The sequence below is a fragment of the Gigantopelta aegis genome, chromosome 9 (genome assembly GCF_016097555.1).
Source record: "Gigantopelta aegis isolate Gae_Host chromosome 9, Gae_host_genome, whole genome shotgun sequence".
NCBI lineage: Eukaryota > Metazoa > Mollusca > Gastropoda > Neomphalida > Peltospiridae > Gigantopelta > Gigantopelta aegis.
In genome coordinates, this window is record NC_054707.1 from 11,836,896 (window position 1) to 11,856,679 (window position 19,784).

Sequence of the window (19,784 nt, forward strand, 5' to 3'; positions counted from 1 at the left end):
ACCAGTTGTGGAGCATGGACTGGAATGAGAAATAGCCCAATGTGTCCACTGACAGGAATTGATCTTAGATCGATGGTGCAACAAGCGAGCCCTTTAACTTTAGGCTATGTCTCACACACAATTTGAATGAAATTGGATTCAAAACACTTATGACAATGGATATATCGGATTTGACATCACAAAACTGTGTATCACTTGAATCACTGGATTCGGCAAAAGGAATATAAAGAATTTTTTTTAGGTATTTAAAAAAAAAAGGATTATGATTTCAGCTTGAAATTTAAAGATTTTATTATGGACAGACAAGTAGATGGTCTACTAGTGTCCTCAAATAGCATACTGTTAGTGTATTATTAACTTCCATATTTAAAATGTACATTAAACGTAATTTCTTAAGTATATTTTTCTACTAAAACAAATTGTCTTTGAATTTGATACTTTGGAAAATACTAAATCCCTAGACAAGATATTTATATCTAAATCCTTATACTAATATAATCTATCACTGTTCTGAGATGTGTATAAGGCAATTCCAACTCGAGCGACAAAATGCTTTACTGTGGCCCTTTCAAAAATATTTCTTCTTCTTTTTGTTCCTTCTTGTAATGATATCACAGGGAGATGTTTGCTGCCAGGATGAATCTCACAGTGACATGGAGTGTTTCCTGGTCTCCATAAAGTTTTTCTTCGGTGTTTTTCGCTGTTGGCCAGTGAGCATCTCTGAGTTGGCCGTGTTGTTGGCAGTATTGTAGGATGTGTTCAATAGTTTCTGCGGCTTGTTCACAGGGACAGATTGGAGAGGGGAAAAGTTTAATCCTGGCAAGGTGGGACCAGTCTGCATTTATCCCGATGGTTGGAATTGCCTTATTTACACCTCACAACCGAGACCGATTCCTTTTCGGAAAACAAAACATTAATTTATTCAAGAAAGATTCATAATCACTTCACCTACAAACTCATTTAATCATATGCGGAAAAATAAGTCTACATTATGCAATAACATAACCATAAATATAAAGCTGAAAATATTAATTTGTTTATATATTTTTTAAACAATACTCAACGTAAAACGGCAACTTGGCGAATAAGTATTTCTATAGAAATCTGAAAAAAGAAGTACAACATGAGTTATGGCATCAGGCATATTTAGATACTGTCTAGCCTAAGGGTTAGACAGATTTATGTAGCACCGTACAAAAGCTGGCAAGAATTGTGTTTTTTTGCATCTTGTAAGTTATGAAACTAGTTGTTTTAATCTTCAGTGACTAGTTAATACTGCAATTTGGTAGCCTGAGTAAAAATTACACTGGCCTTGGGCAGTGGGCCACCCATGTCCTAGAGAATCTCTGTGCTTGACATACTTTATCAAACACAAACTTCATCATATATAATAGTTCAGCATAAAACATATATCAAAACATAAAATTAAAAAAATACAGTGAATAAAAAATCCATTTTCATAATACAAAATTATGAGTTCTATTACTCCATCACAGAAGTGTTTTTAAACATGTCATGGAAAGTTTTTAGCTATGTCTTGGAATTTTTTTTTCAGCCATATCAATGTTGCTGTGACAATTTCTGTATTTTTTTATTTGATGAGCTCCATTTCTGCAGGGTAGATCCAAGAATGGGGAGAAGGGGAATGTCTCCCTAAAAAAATTGAAGTGTCCCTTTTTTTAACAATTTGTTTACAATTTTGGAAAATATTTGGTAAAAGTTGGTCCATGGGTACTTTTGTCCTTGGTCTCCCCACTAAAATATTTCCTGGGTCTGCCCTTGTTCTGATTTTTTTTTTTACATCACATACACAGTATGACAGGACAACCATTTTAAATTAAAAACAACAATTAAAAAAACAAAATATAATAATAGCAAAATTTATCTTTTTTTTTTTTTTTAAAGCAGAAAAATGTGAGAGTGGACTACTCTCATTTTCACAAAAAGTGGGTGTAACTAGTTGTGGCTGTCATCCCTTGATGTAGATGGGTTTCAATATTATAGTTCATTTGATGTTCTTAGGCACTTAAAAACGTTGATGAAATGATACCCGATTATTTGCTCAACCACGTCAAATCAACAAACAGTAGCAAGTACTTACTGTTATACAGGCTTATAAAAGGTTGAAATAGAAACAATATATATACATATTGTCAGCTGCAGAATAATTGGATTTCAGCGAAGCTTGAGATTCATTAATATCACTGTGTCATTACCAAAGACTATTTTCAAGAACAGGTGCAAACACATTATTGATGTTAACTAGCAATTCAATACACTTTAGATTATCATCCTCTCTTATCTGTCTTACAATAAAATATAAACAACGCTTCAAAATATTTTTTTTGAAAACGGCCGCCGATAAATATACTGTTACATAATCTCATTAATTAAACAGCTGAATAATATTCCCCTCTACCAGGTTTTTCTTTCATTTTCCTTCCTGTTCAGACAGCCTTAATCTTCAAACTTCTTTTGCTATCCAGTTTCACATACCAGTACTTGTCTTCTTATTGGCAACAGATGTTTTTCAATAGTCAATCACGTGCCACATACCTGCTATTTCCTTTTAGATTTTGCTTATAAGTATTGGCAGAAATAAATAACCAAGAAGCTTTAAGAGGTGACAGATGATATAAAAATATATAAAGATGACGGTCTATCTGGAGTCTTAGCCAATAGACTACATCATTTGGAAGTTGAGCAGCTGGTGTTCTGAGCACATGACCAGTTTGAGGAACGCTCCTGGTTCAACCCCGGTGCTCGACAGACACTTCCCACTGGCTGGGTTGTACAGCTGATGAATACCAGACTGAAAAAAAAAAAAATTTCAAATGTACACGACACATACTTCCCACTGGCTGGGTTGTACATACTGAAAATTAAAAAACAATCAAACAATCAGCTTTATCCTGTAACGGTATGAATGGGAAATTCTTACAACCCTGTCAAAAACAACAAAGCCGATAAGAAAATTGTGTGTTCCTAGAATCATGCTGAAAAAAATCAATCAGAATTTTTATTATAATTTTTTTTTCGTTACGTTTTTAATATCATTTTTTTATATATGTATATGGGTTTTTTTCGTTACGTTTTTAATATATACGTATATGTTACCAAAATTAATAATAATACATTGAAAACCCCCCAATAATTATGGTTTGCCCTTTTTTCCTAGGTAGGGACAGGTTCCCAGAAACAAACAATTTTTCTTTTCCCATATAAAAGTTGTACCAAAAAGCCATGAAGTGTGGCTAGGTAAAGTGAGAAATCCGACATGTCTAACCAACGACTTGCTACCTGCGTGGTCCAGTCCCACATCTGAGAGCCAAATCCTCCACACTTCATCAGTCTGGCATACATCGCAGAGTGGTTGTCTTCAGTGGCATCAAGGCACAGGAGGTTTGACAGCCGCAAATCTTTCTCGTCAGTCTCGTACCAGGTCTGAAAGAGAATTTATTACCCATATGATTAAAAATATCTTGGTACATATTAAAGTGATATGTCCCACTAGAATGCCAAGTGGGACGTAACACTTCAACATCATCGATTGGCACACTACAACCTTACAGGACCACCAGCCAAGTGAGTTGAGTGATATAAATTAAGATCGACTATGGGTAATAAATGGGATATTAAACTCGCTACTATTTTGTATCATGTTTATGTCCCTCGTGAACTAATTTTTATTGTCACTCGTTAAAGCTCGTGACAATTGAAAATTACTTCACTCGGGACATAAACATGATACTAAATGGAAGCTCGTTTAATATCCTATAAATCTTATTTAATTTCCACAAAGGTTGAGCTGATATGAAAGTTATAGTGTAAAATGAAAACAATTGACCAGTAAATTAAGTTGATGTTATGGTTTAATAATTTTCAATCAAATATTCTACATTACATAAAAAAATTGGCTAAAACAAAATCCTTTCCATTGTGAGCCCTGAATCTGTTGAATTAACCACTACAATGTCAAGGCCGGTAGATGCAATAAAGTTGGTAAGGCCGCGAAAAAAATATATAGTCAATCTCTGGTCAGGCCAAAGTTCCAGAATTGATGTGGTTATGTGTTTTGGGTTTTTTTCTTGAAAAGCATGGATGTACAGAAACGTTGGGTATCGTATATTTAGTTAGTGGTTTTTTTATGTCATCCTTATCTGCCTTGGTCCCTCCTAACTGACCATGGTTCCCCCTCATTTGTCTTCGTACCCTAAATGCTCTTCATCACCTTTTCCATAAAGTCAAGGCAACTTTACAAACTTTGACACAATATGTTTTAAAAACAAGCCCCGTTACTTATTCAACAGCAAAACCTGTTTTTAGAGAGAAATCAAAGACCCAAAATGTCACTGTGATTTACAATTTTATTATTTGAAACAGCACACCAATATTTCTGATATTGAGGGCACTGTTGTAGCTACCACAGGAAATTTGAAGAAATAGAAAAAATGTTGGCGCACAAGGTCAAAATCAACTGACCAGAGATCAACAATATATATTTTTCTCTCCTAAACAGGACTTAACTATAGTCCTTCCCAAAGGGAACGCTTAAAAAAGCCTTTGTTCATACCATGGAATTTTTCTGAGAGGATTTGTTTTCTAAATTGCACACAGAAATAGTAAATTTTTGTTATTTCTAAATACTTTTACTTTTTTTCTCTTTTTTTTTTTTTACGTCAAACCAAACTGAAATTATTTACAAAAACATTTTTTGTAGGAGGATGGGATGGATTAAAGTACAATTACATAAACATTTTCAAACCTGTTCTTTGCTTTCCGATGGTGATTTACAAATGGCTAGATGTACCATGGCTCGTTTGTCATAGACGGCACTCTCTGATTCAACACACAGACCAGATGCAAGATGCTTTAACTAACAAATAAATAATAGTAGTAGTAATCAGGCTATACACCATTTTTATATATAATTTCAAAAATACATTTGTACCTCCCTACCCCACTATAACATGACCCCCCCCCCCCCCCCCCCCACACACACACACACAAAAACACTTCACATATCATCCCTACAGGCCTGGTAATAATATAATAATAATAAGATTTTTGTTTTCACCACAAGATGTAGTAAAAAAATATATAACATTTTTATGATTGTTACCAGTCATCAATGGTTGTAATATTCACAGCTGTTGTTGCATGTTTGTCTATTTATTGCATACTTATTCAATCTTACTACAGTAATAAAAACATTTTCACACCATGTGATAAATTTATTTTTCCCACAAACAATAACAGTACTTGTCTGAAGAGTACACAACATTTGAAATCTGTCCATTCTATAACAGTGTCCAGCAATGAGTGGACAAGTGCCTGGATCAGTGGCTTAGTGAGTAAAGCCCCAGTCACATATACACGATTTTTGCCCCAAATGACCACAACTTGAAAAATCGGGGTTATTCTTGGATATGCATAGTGAGACCATAGCGGCTTCCTGGTCATTCTTCAGTATTCTTGGAACGTCTGGATAGGCACCCGACAGTTTTGATCATGTTCAAAACTGTCAGGAGCAGGGGTGGGGAAAAGCCCTTTTTTCCCGGTCTGGGACGATTCTCGATCTCTGAGACCAAAATTATTTCTTAAAAACGCGCATTTGCCGGTCCCACTTTTGTCATTCTTGTCGGTCCGAAGCATCTGTCCATTTCTATTATTGGAACAAATTCCTATCAGTCAAGTGGACCGGCCAGCCCAGACATCGGTATCTCGTGCATGATTTAAAATAATAAATAAATAGTGGTCAATATGGCTGGTGTTTCAGACGTTTGTGATTTTAAAGTCTGCCTAAGTATATCGCCAGTCACTGAAGTCGGACCTACAGTAGTGTCAGTCGACTGCTACAAGGCTAGACATTTGTCAAAGTCGCTGAGCCGGTCAAGAGATTACACAGACATTAACGATAGCACCATTCTTGGTTTAGAGAGCCATCAAGGTATTACACTCCAATTAAAACAAAGGACCCAGAATTTGCAACTCGTTACAATCAACACCTGTCAACACCTATGTACGGAGCTATGTCGGGTCGAGTGTCCTAGTCTGAAGCAAGAGGCTTTTGTGCAATACAAACTGCTTAAAATAGCATAAAATATAATGCAATAATCTATAAATGTATTTATTGTTAACTGTTCAATGTAGTGTATCCAATAATTATAAAGGATTTTAAAATTAACAAAAGGTTTCCACCTTTTTTTTTAACAAGTGGGAGTAAGCAGAACAGCTACATGTACTGTTATCTCAAGAGCCAATAGAGGTCAAATTTCATCCAATCAGTGATGAGTTATTAATCTCTTTGTCTAAACATGTGCTAGCTCAGGCTGTCAAACGCTTCAACGGTGCCATATTTTATTAATTTTCAGGATACAGTACTGAATACTCATACTTTTTATACATATATGGGAATTAAAATTCATAACTTTTATTCCTTTTTTTATATTATTGATTCTATTATGTAAAATATATACAATTTGTGGGGGTTTTCACTGATCATATGTGATTTTTTTTTTTTTTTTTCTTTTCGTTTTCATGTTTATCGTTTCGCGTTCATGATAAAACTATACAAATATCACTATGATTTTTAAAAAAACTATTTGGCAAATATCGTTTTTAATATGTTCTTTTTTTTTTAAATTCCTACCCCCCCCCCCCCCCGTAGTGACGACATCAAGTGGGACCGATTGACAATTTTATTTTTTTTCCCCACCCCTGGTCAGGAGTATTCTTGGAATTTTTCAATTCGTGACGCATTCTTAAAGCAGTTGTGAGTACATCATGCATATCCGTACGTGCACCGTAGACACAGTTGTGATAGTCGAGGGGTAATCGTGGGACTTGGCTATCGTCAGGCCTTTTTATGCGAGTCTTGCGGACGTTTGAGTAAACCAGGAAGCAGTCGTCAGGAGTCTTAGTATTTTGTGGTGCATTCCAGATAAATCGTGATGAGTCGTACTGTATTCGTCAAGGTACCGTAGCGGAGGCGTATTACGTCATAGCAATTCGTAATGAATCGGCTTCAAGAACGTAGTGCAATCTCAGTATTAATTTACAGCAATCTTGAGTAATCATAGAGACGTCGTGAGTGAAGCCGATTCATGCCGATTTTAGCTATATTTCGGGAGCAACCGTGGCAGGATAGGATGGGGGCTATTCGGGGCACAAATTGTGTATATGTGACTGGAGCTTAAGTGAAAAATTTAATGGATGGATGGATGGATGGATGGATGGAAGAATGAATGAACAAATTAAACTAACAAACAAATGAATACCAACCTGACCCTTTCTTTTCACAGTGACATCATGCACCACTGGAAATCTCTGCTTGTTTGTCACAACTGGTTTACTGTCGGGAAATATCTAGCGAAAAAATATTATAACAACATTGTATATAGGTACAGTTTGTCAATGTTGTTCCTTTAAAACATTGAATGACTATATAACAATCACAAATTGTATACCATTGTACTTTCAAGGCATGGATTTAATAGCAGCCATGCAGCAATGTCCTAGTATATGCCTCAATGCCCCAAAAATTAAAAAATATGGGCAGATATTTTTATTTCACTGATATTTTGAGACATTTCACTGTTTTATATAATAAAAGTTGTGCTATTGTCACTAGTGACTTACACTGATATATTAAGATATTTCACTCAGTGTTACATACATAGAGGATTCGTCACGAGTATTTTTTAATATGTAAAATATCAACCGAGTCCATGTTGATCGGTATTTGTCGAGGCTCTGCCGAGACAAATACCGATTAACTAGACTAGGTTGATATTTTACGTATTAAAAAACACGAGTAGCGAATTCTATTTATCCTATAACACTTCTAAAATAACATTCTATTTACTATTTTAGTAAATCACAATACTAAAGTCGCCGCCATCGATAATATGACATCATCACGATTAGCACAGATTAGTTTGACGTCACGCATTTTAAACAAATCTTTGAAAACGTTACGTTCGGGTACACGGTTCATGTTTGGCTTGTAAGTAAATGACCCATCCATAGCAACAAATTACCTAGAGACCGTGCAGATTTGCATACCATTATTAATCGGGTTAATAAAGTAAATTATCACATGGGTTTATGACATGGATATCATGGGTAAGTTATAGGATAAATATTTGTATTACCTGTTCAGGGTAGATATTTTCCAGATACCATTTAAAAGATTTGCACTGAAGACGTTCTCGTAACTCTTTTCTTGAGCTGATGTCCCCTGGGTCAATATCCTTAGCATCAGGACGTATTTTGTAAAAATATTTCTGAAAACAAAATGGAATTTAAACTATTTCTGTCTTCATTTATATCTTTTTTTTAAATTTGTTTTGTTCAATATTTAAATTGACTCTCAAATTGTGTACTAGTTAATCATAAAATTGGGATGCATGCCAAATTTTTAAGCTCCTGTCATTAGTCATTTTAAAGATGGCTTAGTGTGATAAACAACCAGCTTATCATAAATAAGAGAAACAAAGTAAAATTAATAAAAATGTTACAATTCAATCATAATCCAAAATAACAGTGCATACATTTAGTTTAAATTAGTTTTAATAAGAATTGTTTAATTTTTTTGTGAATTTATAGTATAGCCATCACAGATTGTATAAAATAGTACCGGTAGTGTTTTCCCTAGAAATTTGGCAAGGCATGGTAGACAAAACACTTTGGGGGCAATTTTAACCATTTTCAGGGCACTTTTTTTGCATTAAAGACAAAAAATAAATAATTGAAATAAACATAAATGTAATTAATGCTCTTGCTTTAATAAATGAATGGCAAAATATATAATAGAGACATTTTTATCAATTAATAATATTTTTAGTGTTTTGTCAAGGCAATTTTAGAATTAATTATTGAAAAAGGCTTTTTTAATCTCAGTGCAGCATGGCACTGATTAAGGCAAGATGGTGCTAAACTAGTGAGGCATGGTGCTGCGCCATGCTAAAACAAGCTGGGGAAAACACTAAAATAGTGTCAGAAAAGGTTTATCAAAGAATAACAGTACGTTTTTTAGCGACATCATCCAATTTAAAATAAAGTAAATTGCATAACAGGGGAATATTTGTAATTACATTAATTTAGTTTAAACTCGTATTGTAGACTCAGTGGGGGAGGGATATTATTAAAGTAGTTACCATAACTATAAAAAGTAGTATAAAGTCAAATCACTTACGATATAATCATCCATCCACACAAGAGCAACTCTGAGTGAGTTTTTAACAAATGTTTCACCCAGTGGTGACCCGTACGGCCGTCTCTTGCGGAATATATGACCAACGTGTGAACAGGGAACAATCTCCAACCTACCTCCACATTGCCATATCTGAAACATAGTGTTTGAAATTATCACACAGGCTGGATAAATACTCTTAAAGGTATTAGGTTTTATCATCCATTAACGGCTTTTGTAGGAGATATCGCTGACACTATAATTTGTGATATCTCCTGCGATATTCTCCTAGGAGATATTGCTTCTTTTTGTTACATCACTGTGTATGTTTCAGTGCTAAACCTATCATTAGTGACATCACGCCACTCTCATTCAACATTATTAACATTGTTTACAATTGTCGCAAATGAAAAGAATGATAATGGATGATAAAAAGAATACCCCCCTCATGTCTTGTGATATCATAATTTATCAGCACTCATTGATAAAAGTATAAAAGTCCTCGGCAAACCTCAGATTTCATACTTTTATCAACTCATGCAGATAACTTATGATATCACAAGACACGAGGGGAGTATTCTCTTTATCCAAAAACACTGTATGGTCCCTCTTGAAAACCAGTGGGAAAATGTGCATACATTAACTTTAGCATTGTTCGCAGTGAACCTCAAGTCGCAAAATGTATACGAACGCATTATTTTCCAGTTAGAGTGTGTTTAAGTTGGTGTTTTGTTTCTCACGAAATTTACGTCACAAACATGCACTGAGGTGCATATTTACGCCAAAAAAATCATGTCTCAATATTAATCCAGTTTACACTAATTGAAACTGCAGTTTCTTGCTTGGAATATAATGTTTGGTTGTCCTAATGTCTTATAAAGTTCATAGCAGTCTCTTGATATGACCATTTGGAACACACCTCAATATTGGTGACCTTGAATATTTGTCAGTATTTTGAAAGAATAGTTCATAATTATAATCATGGACTTTTTATTACTTCCAAGAATATTTACATAAACTTTAGCACTGTACAGAAAAACTCACCCTAAATGATATTTCCAAATTCTCTCCGCCCCAAACCTCTAAACCGGGGTCATATTCTCCAAGAGAGTGGAAATATTCTCTGTCCATAGCGAATAATCCCCCAGCCATGGTGGGTGTTCTAAATAAAAAAAAACTAACAATGTACAAACCAACTAAAACTATATATCATAATTACCAAATGTTTGACATCCAATAGCCAATGATTAATAATGATTAATGTGCTCTAGTGGTGTTGTTAAATGAACTTAACTTTTTACTTGATTGGAGTCTTTTATTTTGGGTACATCATTTATAGCAACAACTTTAATGCGACACCCATTTAAAACCAAAAGCTGAAATGATTTTTAGAAAAGCTGAAACTCTATATTTAAATACAGGTAATTTTTCAGTTTGTAATAATATTAATAATAATAATAATAATAATAATAAAATTCTTTATTTTCAGAGGGTTAACATATTCAGTACAAGGTGACTGGTCTCCCATGAGACCCTCTCTAATCTATACATGATATTATACATACATACATTCAAAGAAACAACATCAACATACATGTAATATGTATAGCATGAGGAACAATAGCAAATATTATGAATATTTAAATATTTATTTGTGAAAAATTATTTTATAAAAACTAGCTGAAATCGGAAAAACAGTTTCCAAAGATCACATCTCTGTATAACTTACATAAAAGGTTCCACTTGAAGAGACAGATTTTCGGTGATCTTCTTGGGCAGAGGGTCCCAGCGATAATGCATACCCCAGTTGAAGCCCCCTCGGACGAGCATGGATGTTTCGTAGAGGAAAGTGTCGGGGTTGATGATGTCGATGACGGGCACGACCACATTCTTCCTGTCTTCGGCGATTCTCGCCAACAGCGGCTCCAGCCATTGTTTGTTCACCTCACAGTGACTGTCTAAGAACACAATAACCTACAAAACAAAGGAACAAGACTGTATAAACATTGTTGTGAAAAGCATTCTGCATCTATTTATCAACTCAAAAGGAAATGAACGTTTTATAAAAAAAATGTATTATTCAATTATCTAGACAGTCAAATGATGCTATCTTACAAGTCGAGGCATAATTTTCAGGAACAATTATAATTACGTATTATAACTATCATTCTTGTATATTTTATGACAATGATTCAAGGCATACTAGCTCTAATACTGAAAATGATCGAACATACTAAAAAAGTTATTTTTAAAACCAACACCTTCACTCCAAAAAGAAAAGAAAAGTGTATTTTTTCAAAATCTGTACACATTCATGAAAATGTCTACACTGGGCACTGCAGTGTGGCTACCCAACATTCACAACATTTTAGTCTCCTCTTGATTAAAGGTCATTTAAATCGAGTACCTTCAACTTTGCTTCTGCCAAGCACTAAATCTGGTAAATTATGTTAATTAAATTATGATATATGTGTGTGTGTATGATGTACAGTATTTATGAATTTCTTTGAGAACTGAGAAAATTAACTCCGAGTAATAATCTCTAGTAGGGATGGGATTTTGCTCAGTACAGGACTGAACCACCTCGGTGGATCCATTCAACTGATTGGGTTTTTTCTCGATCCAACCAGTGCTCCACAACTGGTCAAAGGCCGTGGTATGTGCTTTCCTGTCTGTGAGATAGTGCATATAAAAGATCCTTTGCTGTATTAGGAAAATGAAGCAGGTTTCCTCTGATGACTACTTGTCAGAATTCCCAAATGTTTGACATCCAGTAGCTGATTAATTAATTAATCAATATGCTCCAGTGGTGTCATTAACAAAACAAACTGTAATCTGTAGTTACCTCCCCTGTTGCTTGAGACGCTCCAGTGATGCGAGCTCGTATGAGTCCCTGGCGAAATGACTCACGGAGAAGTTTGACTTTGGGTAAATTCTTCAGACTCTTGGCCAAAGTACTTTTTAACTCTTCTGCAAACAAAAAACACAATAAAGTGACTAAACCATCAGAGTAACATGCTGAAAATAAAAACTACTGAAATATACGAAAACCCATTCACATCACATTAAAAAATTATACATTTTCCACAACCTGTTTTGCATGAGAATCTATCATGACTTTGTTATTCATAAAAACAGGGTCCTTTTCCCCCCATCTACATGTATATTTAAGTATTATTCACCTAAAGTGCTAAATGGATATAATTATTCAAAACAAAATATTGGAACAATAAATATTTTTTTACAGCAATTACATACAATTATAGTTTCACAGTTCACTTTCAGGTCTATGATAGTTCCTGATTGTAACAAGTCTTGTGGTTCACATATTAAAATGATTTGTGTTTTTCATTGAAAAGTCCATGCTGTTTTGTATTATTGTGTACTGACTTTTGGAGACATGGGTGTACCGCAGAATAGGTGGCCAGTCAGGGTTTCTGCCAGAGAGTAAAACGGGTATGGTGCCATACCCAAATGTTTATTTTTTTAAGTTAACATTTTGACAAAGTTAATGACTTTTATCATTATTGTATGATTTTCTTAAAGTGCGGTGCCAGACCATACACTAAAATTTCAAATTCCACAATTAAATGCGTTCTTAATTCATTGCAATAATATTTTACACCGATATGTAAATCAATAATTACGAAAATGCCCCATAAAAGTATTAAAACATCACTCCCGTAGAACACTGCCGGAAACGACCGAGTAAAATTCTCGGTAAAAACATTTGCCTGTAAATAGCCGTGACATCACGAAGGGAACGCGCTTCACAGAAACCTACCACGAGATGACTTCCAGCGCAAGCGAAAGTGGGACCGACAGTGACTGCCAAGCTCAATGATCATGTGATTCTTCTTTCGATGATGAATAGTGTAGTAATGATGACTGGACTAATATTTGTGCAACACAAGAAATAATGCCTTATCAGTTTGAACCTGGGACATCTTCCGACGAACCACCGGCCTGACAGATGACGATGAAAATGGTCGTGGAGACAGCTTACCACTAATTTACAACTTTTATTCTTGTTTTGTTCTTTAGCTTTTCGTGCGAATTATTTTGCTACACTGAATGTTCTAATACTTGTGATATAGTAGAAAAGACCCGATATCGGTAATTCTAAGAAATAAACAAAAACGACTTTTAGTCCGTTCCATCCCTCTATGAAGATGTTTTTTTGTGTGAATAATTTCAGTTTAGTTTGACGCAAAAAAAAGAAGTAAAAGTGTTTTGGATATAACAAAACAATACCATTTTTTGTGTGCAGTTGTGAAAACAGTCTGCTCAGAAATACATAACTTATTTTAATTTTAAGAAATAAACAAAAACGACTTTTAGTCTGTCCCATCCATCTATGAAGATGGGTGTTTTTTTGTGGGAATAATTTCAGTTTAGTTTGACGTAAAAAAAAAAAGTAAATGTGTTTTGGAAATAACAAAACAATACTACTTTTTGTGTGCAGTTGTGAAAACAGTCTGCTCAGAAATAAATAACTTATAGCACATTCCATACTAGGAAAAAAGGTTTTCTCTGTGGGAAGGTATAGTCAAATTAATTTAATGTATTTATAGTCTGTTTTACAGGGAACGCCTTTTTTCACACTATGGAATTTACAAGTCATTTATTTCTGAGCCGATTGTTTTCTAAGATGCATACAAAATTAGCTTTTTTTTTTTTTTTTTTTTTTACAAAAAAAACCTACATTTTTGTAGGATGGGACGGACTAGGCTATAGATACTTACTTGTCTGTACTTTATTGTTTTAATGTTCTCGAACTGTAAAGAAAAAACTCACAAATGAATGAGATGCAAACGACAACAAATCGGATCTCGATGATTGCACGAACCGTGCATGAGAAAATAAACTGACCGGAGTTGAAAGCATAACGCAATTTGGGACATTGACGATATGCACCCCAAAGTCATTTCGGTGTGGATGGCGTCGGCTTGTTGTCATTTGTTTTGTGTCGCAGAAAAATTGTTGGTACGGCATCTTTTTTTAAAAGCCATAACACATGGTATTCCCATATCTCGCTTAAGCCGACAACAAATCGAAACTAAAGTGTCTTCTGTTGCAACGGTCTCAGGCATTTTCTTCCTGTCCAGTATTTCCACGTTGTTTTAATCAAATTCACACACAGCTTTCTCACAGCAACATTACTAGGAAATGCGTGAAGACTAAATTTATCGGCTTTTGTATTGCTACAGCCGCCAACAACACTCCGTTTTACCATAATAAACACAAAAGAAGCAATGAACAATGGCGCCGACTATCGAAAGGGGTTCCCTTCGTGACGTCACGGATCAAATCTTACGGAAATTCCCGAAACGAATTCAGCTGGTTCTGTTTTTCAGGGGAATATTTTTAAATGGAAAATATACCGGTATATAATTTTTTTTTTTTTTATTTTCTAATCATATTAAATAATATGTTGATTGATATAGCTCAATACATCATACATCTGGAACAGCACTTTAACCCTAACCCTAAATGTAACCCATTTTCTTTGTGGGAGAGGACCCCCATACCCCCTGTTGACTACCGGGTAGTTGCATTCAATTCCATAGTGTTATACCCAAAAATTTCTTTCTGGCAAAAACACTGCCAGTGTGAATCAGTTCCTGCACCACATATACAGACCAGTACTACAGCCAGATCCAGCCATGTAGTGAAAAACTGAGGTGCAAATGTTCTAAATTTTGGAGTAAAAATAAATAAAATAATACATCTTCATAATAACACATGTTTTTAATCTGAACAATAACCCATTCTATTAGCAATCTTCTTTTGAAGTTGGAAATTTAACATAGGCTTTAATGGCATATGGCATCTGTGTAGTGTAAAAATGGACAATAGTTTAAACAAGTCAATAATAATAAAAAATTAAATTAGTGAAAATGTACCCGATTCACTAAAATCATCCACTAAAATAATCTCGTGAAGAAGGTGACTCGGGGTTCGGTTGAGTACACTGTGAACTGTCCGCAGTAACGTCGACAAAGCTTCCTCTATGAAGCAGATGACAACACTAGCCTTCGGTAACTGGGACGGGTAGACTTTACTGTGGCACCTGAATAAAACCAAATCACAGAAATACAGGCATTGCAATAACCCAAGACAAATTAATTTCTTTTCAATGCTTAATCACGCAAACAAACTTTAGTTTTGTCATACCCACAGAACATTGTTTAATCAAAGGATATTAAATATCAAACAAAGGGTAATAACAGTTGTTAAGACTCTTTTATCGTTTAATCAAACAACTAACAAACAGTGGTAATACATTTATATTAAAGTTTTATTTCACAAATATTAAATCAAAGAAACTAGCAATTTTGCATTCAATTTAAGATGTGTTTGCATGGGCAAGATTTTATGGGTTAAAATCCTACCTACTCATATTTGTATCTATTTATATATTAAAATATTTAACATAAAATTCCCCTGATGACAGATGTTTTATTATACATTCCATGTAAAATGTCCTGTACACATGCCTGAATTTGACATTTCTTATAGTCTTTACCGAGCATTTATTTTCTATAATGCACTCATATGACAAATATGTAGCAGGTTTCTTGTCTATGACTGTGTTAAAATGACCGTATGTTTGACATCCAATAGCCGATGATTAATAAATCAATGTGCTCTAGTGATGTCACTAACCAAAACAAACTTTAAACTCATGTAACAAATCTTTCCATTGGTTTGATGCACTCTACTTACAGTGGATTTCTCTTGTCTGGTATTGGTCTGTCGAAAGCCAGTTTATCACTGATCAAAGTGTTGAAGGCATGTCTGTGATAACCTGTAAAATGTAACATCATAGTTGAAACACATTACACGTATTGGTCTGTCAAAGGCCAGTTTTTCACTGGTCAATGTGGTGAAGGCATGTCTTTGATAACCAGGGGGGGGGGGGGGGGGGGGGGGGGGTGTATCACTGAGAATCTCTTTTTTTTACTCCAGAAAATAGTATACACATCTACGGGTTTCATTTGTATGTTTCATTTGTTTATAAAAAGTAGTGCCCTCCCCCTCTAGGATTTTGATCAGGGTACGGCCCTGGTAACATGTAAAATGTAACACCATTCGTATATTCAACTGAGGTTCATATATGCTGTCCCGAAAACATCAGTTACAGTTCATACATATGACCAATGGTCAGCAGATGTGGTTATGATGGCATTACACCTTCAACTAGGCACAGGACACAGCCCAGTGATAAAGCACTCACTTGCTGTGTGATTGGTCTAGGACAGAGTTATACAGAGAATTATAAAACAAACCTTCATTATGCTTCTTTTGATCAGTGGGTGTCAGGATTCGACCTAGCTTGAATAAATAATCTGGATTATAGCTGAAAGAAGAACAAAATAAAATAAATACAACAATTAGAATAACATGTCCTCCATCTGGCAGTAAGTATCCATGAAGATTCTGAGATGAGAATTCACAAATTTACAATGTGTGCATGTATTATCCATTATGTATCAGAAATTAATAAATATTGATCACCGTAACCAACTAAAACAAGAAGTTTATTTTTTGGTACTTTACTCATATTTTTTCTGTTAATGAATTTGTTAACAGATTATGTAATATTAACCTTTTTACATTTCTTTTTGTAACAAATTAAGCATTGTGGAAATTAACTTTAATTCACTTTGATTTTCTTCTGTAATAAAATGTTAAATATGCTTTTAAAACAGTTATCTTTATTAGAAACCATAAGATTTTGTTTTTCTTTCTTTTTATTATTATTATTATTCACAGATACCATGTTAATAATTACCTGCCCCAATCCAGGGAAAAAGGGACAGGTGGTCTACATGACCCAGGAAATATGTGGGTTTTTTTAAAAACTAATAACAATTTCAAATAACCTGAAATTTAGACAGTATTTGTATAATATTAAACAGCAGACCTTAATGAAGAATGAAAGATAGTGATTCTGTGATTTTTACTTTTTTAATACACACTTTCATACAACACATTCACACAGACATATCTTTCTTGATAGAAAAAAAAATATATATTTTTTTTTTTAAATATATTTTTAAAAAAAGAAGACGCCCCAAACCTTTTAAGTTATTATATTCTATTAAATTTTTATAATCCCTGTAGTGTGTAGACAAGCTTGCCCATATTTTCACAAATAATATTGTATTGTTTTAATATTGGAAGAGCAGCTTGTACAATGCCCACTCTCTGTTGAAGCGCTCATACTCACATTTACTACCAGTAAATGCTATATTTTGTTCTATTTGACATTTATTTATTTCAGGTTTAAAATACATAAGAATTGGTTTTGTATTTTGTATCTTATATTTATATATAAAAATTTGCAAATAATAAAATGAGATCAAACACGTAGTACGTTTTCATTTTTGAAACCACAAGATACTGATAAACATATGCATATAAATCCCCATTATTATGTACAGTGAAATCTCTCTCAAGTCAAAACCAGATCCTTTGTAAACAGGAAGTCCCTAAAAACAGGACATTATTCATTCTTCCTTTTTTAATATCAGTACAGAATGGAACCTCTTTAAACCAGATGCCCCTTAAACTGCAATTTTACTTGGTTCCATGGGTGTCTGGTTTAGCCAGGTTTCACTGTAAATAAATAATCTAATTAAACCTCACCCATTTCCCTCCTCACTCTGTTCAAAGTCATCAGGGGGTTCAGGAAGATTACTTTTCCAGTGTTGACGGGCCTTTATTCTCCATTTCCCAGTTTTATGTGATTCTGACTTGTGAATATTTCCCACAATGTGATTAAGAAGAAATATTCCTGCCCCTGCAGCAACCAGTATAAATGCCAGAAACTTGAACTGACGAAGTCGCGGCATACCAAAACATAAAGTCAATTCAGCAGCATAAAATCTTTATTTGCAATGCCATGTCCAAATTTTGAGAACTGAAAATAATTAAGACTCATATAAATTAATGCACAGATCATTCAAATAATTAGTATCATTAATACGAGTTAGTGTTTTATGTCAAAAATAAGGAAACAAACAGAACACAAACAAGTACAGTGTAAATCTTAAGGGTATTTAACTACTTCCAAGTTAATTCCACAATAAAATTTAACTGTATGTATACAGATTGAAGGTGACTTCAAAAACCTCCGACTAATTTTGATCTACAATAAGAAGAGCAGTCAGATGTATAATTGTAAGCATGTAAACTACGCAGAAGTAATGACATGAAAATTAAAATCTTACTCCTGATATTATTTGAACACTACATCATCATGGAGTATATGTATATTGTATATACATGTCATGGGGCTGTGCTCTAAGGGGAGGTAGTATCATGTGGATCAGGGCAGGAGTGTTTGTTAAGAGCAATTATGTATTTGTTTTGGGTTTTTTTTTGTTTAATGACACTACTGGAGCACATTAACATTTGGTAATTCTGACTCGTAGTCATCAGAAGAAACCTGCTACATTTTTTCTAATGCAGCAAGGGATCTTTTATATGCACTTTCCCATAGACAGGAAAACAAACACCACAACCTTTGTCCAATTGTGGTGCATTGGTTGGAACAAGAATTTTTTTTTTTAGCTGAATGGATCCACTGAGGTGGTTCGATCCTGCATTGCAAGCACCTCAAGCAAGCACTGAACCAACTGAGCTAAATCCCGTCCCAACAATTATGTCATGTTATTGGGGAGGGAGAGGATGTTTGCCAAGAGTGACAGTTTTCAGAATAACTGTCTCATTTTTATTTATAAAGTATTGGTCAAATTATCAATTTATGTTATAATAGGAGGGAAAGTGGGTATTGACGAGTTACAAACTTATGTGGGGAGGAGTATAAAAAATGCTAAATTTTGCAATAAACAGTCACCAGGACTTAAAGTGTTTTCCCTAGCTTGTTTGAGGGGCTAGAGGATATGGCGTGGCACAGTGCAGCGGCATCCTGCATGCCTAAATAAGATAACGTGGTGCTGACATCGACAAGGTCTTCCGAAATGTTGGTGAAAGTTTTGTTAAAATACTCTTTACTACATGCATGCTTAGTCCGAATCAGACATAGAAAATGGGTGGGTTTTTTTATATTGGTTCCATCTTGGACTACATCATCATTACATGCATGCCATGTCTTCAAAAATCATAGAAAAAAGGTATTAAGAAATGTATCGTGTTTATGACTGGGTAGGCCTAACCGTAGTTCATCAAGATAAACGTCTCCGGCACGATATTTATTATTGTGATGTTTATTGTCAAAATGTTAAAAAACGGACCGTAGATGTTTACCTTGGTGAACTAACCTAACCGTAAAATTCGATCTTGCTTTCTTTGCAAGTTTACTCGTTTTAACCTTATTTTTACGAACATTTCTGTGAATGTGACAGACATTTGTTTACTTTCCCCATGCAAAAGTCAACGACGTCAGACATTTTCAAATGTACGTACTATTGAGCACAAACGGCGAAACCACCGAAACAGGGCCCTCACCGAAACAGGGCCACGGACGATACAGATTTTGTTGGCAAACATAACATTATTTACGACCAGTTACAGCCATAGTTACGCATAACTATAAACGTGGGAAACTTTTGTACCA

At 34.5% G+C, this 19,784-nt stretch overlaps 1 protein-coding gene across 1 annotated transcript; it reads right to left on the reverse strand.

Annotated features, from left to right (window-relative positions):
- Positions 1 to 1,866: 1,866 nt before the first annotated feature.
- On the reverse strand, positions 1,867 to 19,735 carry LOC121381954 (polypeptide N-acetylgalactosaminyltransferase 11-like). Its single transcript, XM_041511387.1, has 14 exons — positions 19,634 to 19,735; positions 17,852 to 18,125; positions 16,489 to 16,559; positions 15,926 to 16,007; positions 15,103 to 15,269; positions 12,042 to 12,166; positions 10,926 to 11,170; positions 10,241 to 10,358; positions 9,200 to 9,349; positions 8,157 to 8,288; positions 7,285 to 7,368; positions 4,766 to 4,876; positions 3,301 to 3,444; positions 1,867 to 2,812 (listed from the first exon to the last, which is right to left on the reverse strand). Exons 2-14 carry the CDS (start codon positions 18,055 to 18,057, stop codon positions 2,684 to 2,686), a joined length of 1,764 nt encoding a protein of 587 aa, XP_041367321.1. The 5' UTR covers positions 18,058 to 18,125; positions 19,634 to 19,735; the 3' UTR covers positions 1,867 to 2,683.
- Positions 19,736 to 19,784: the final 49 nt, after the last annotated feature.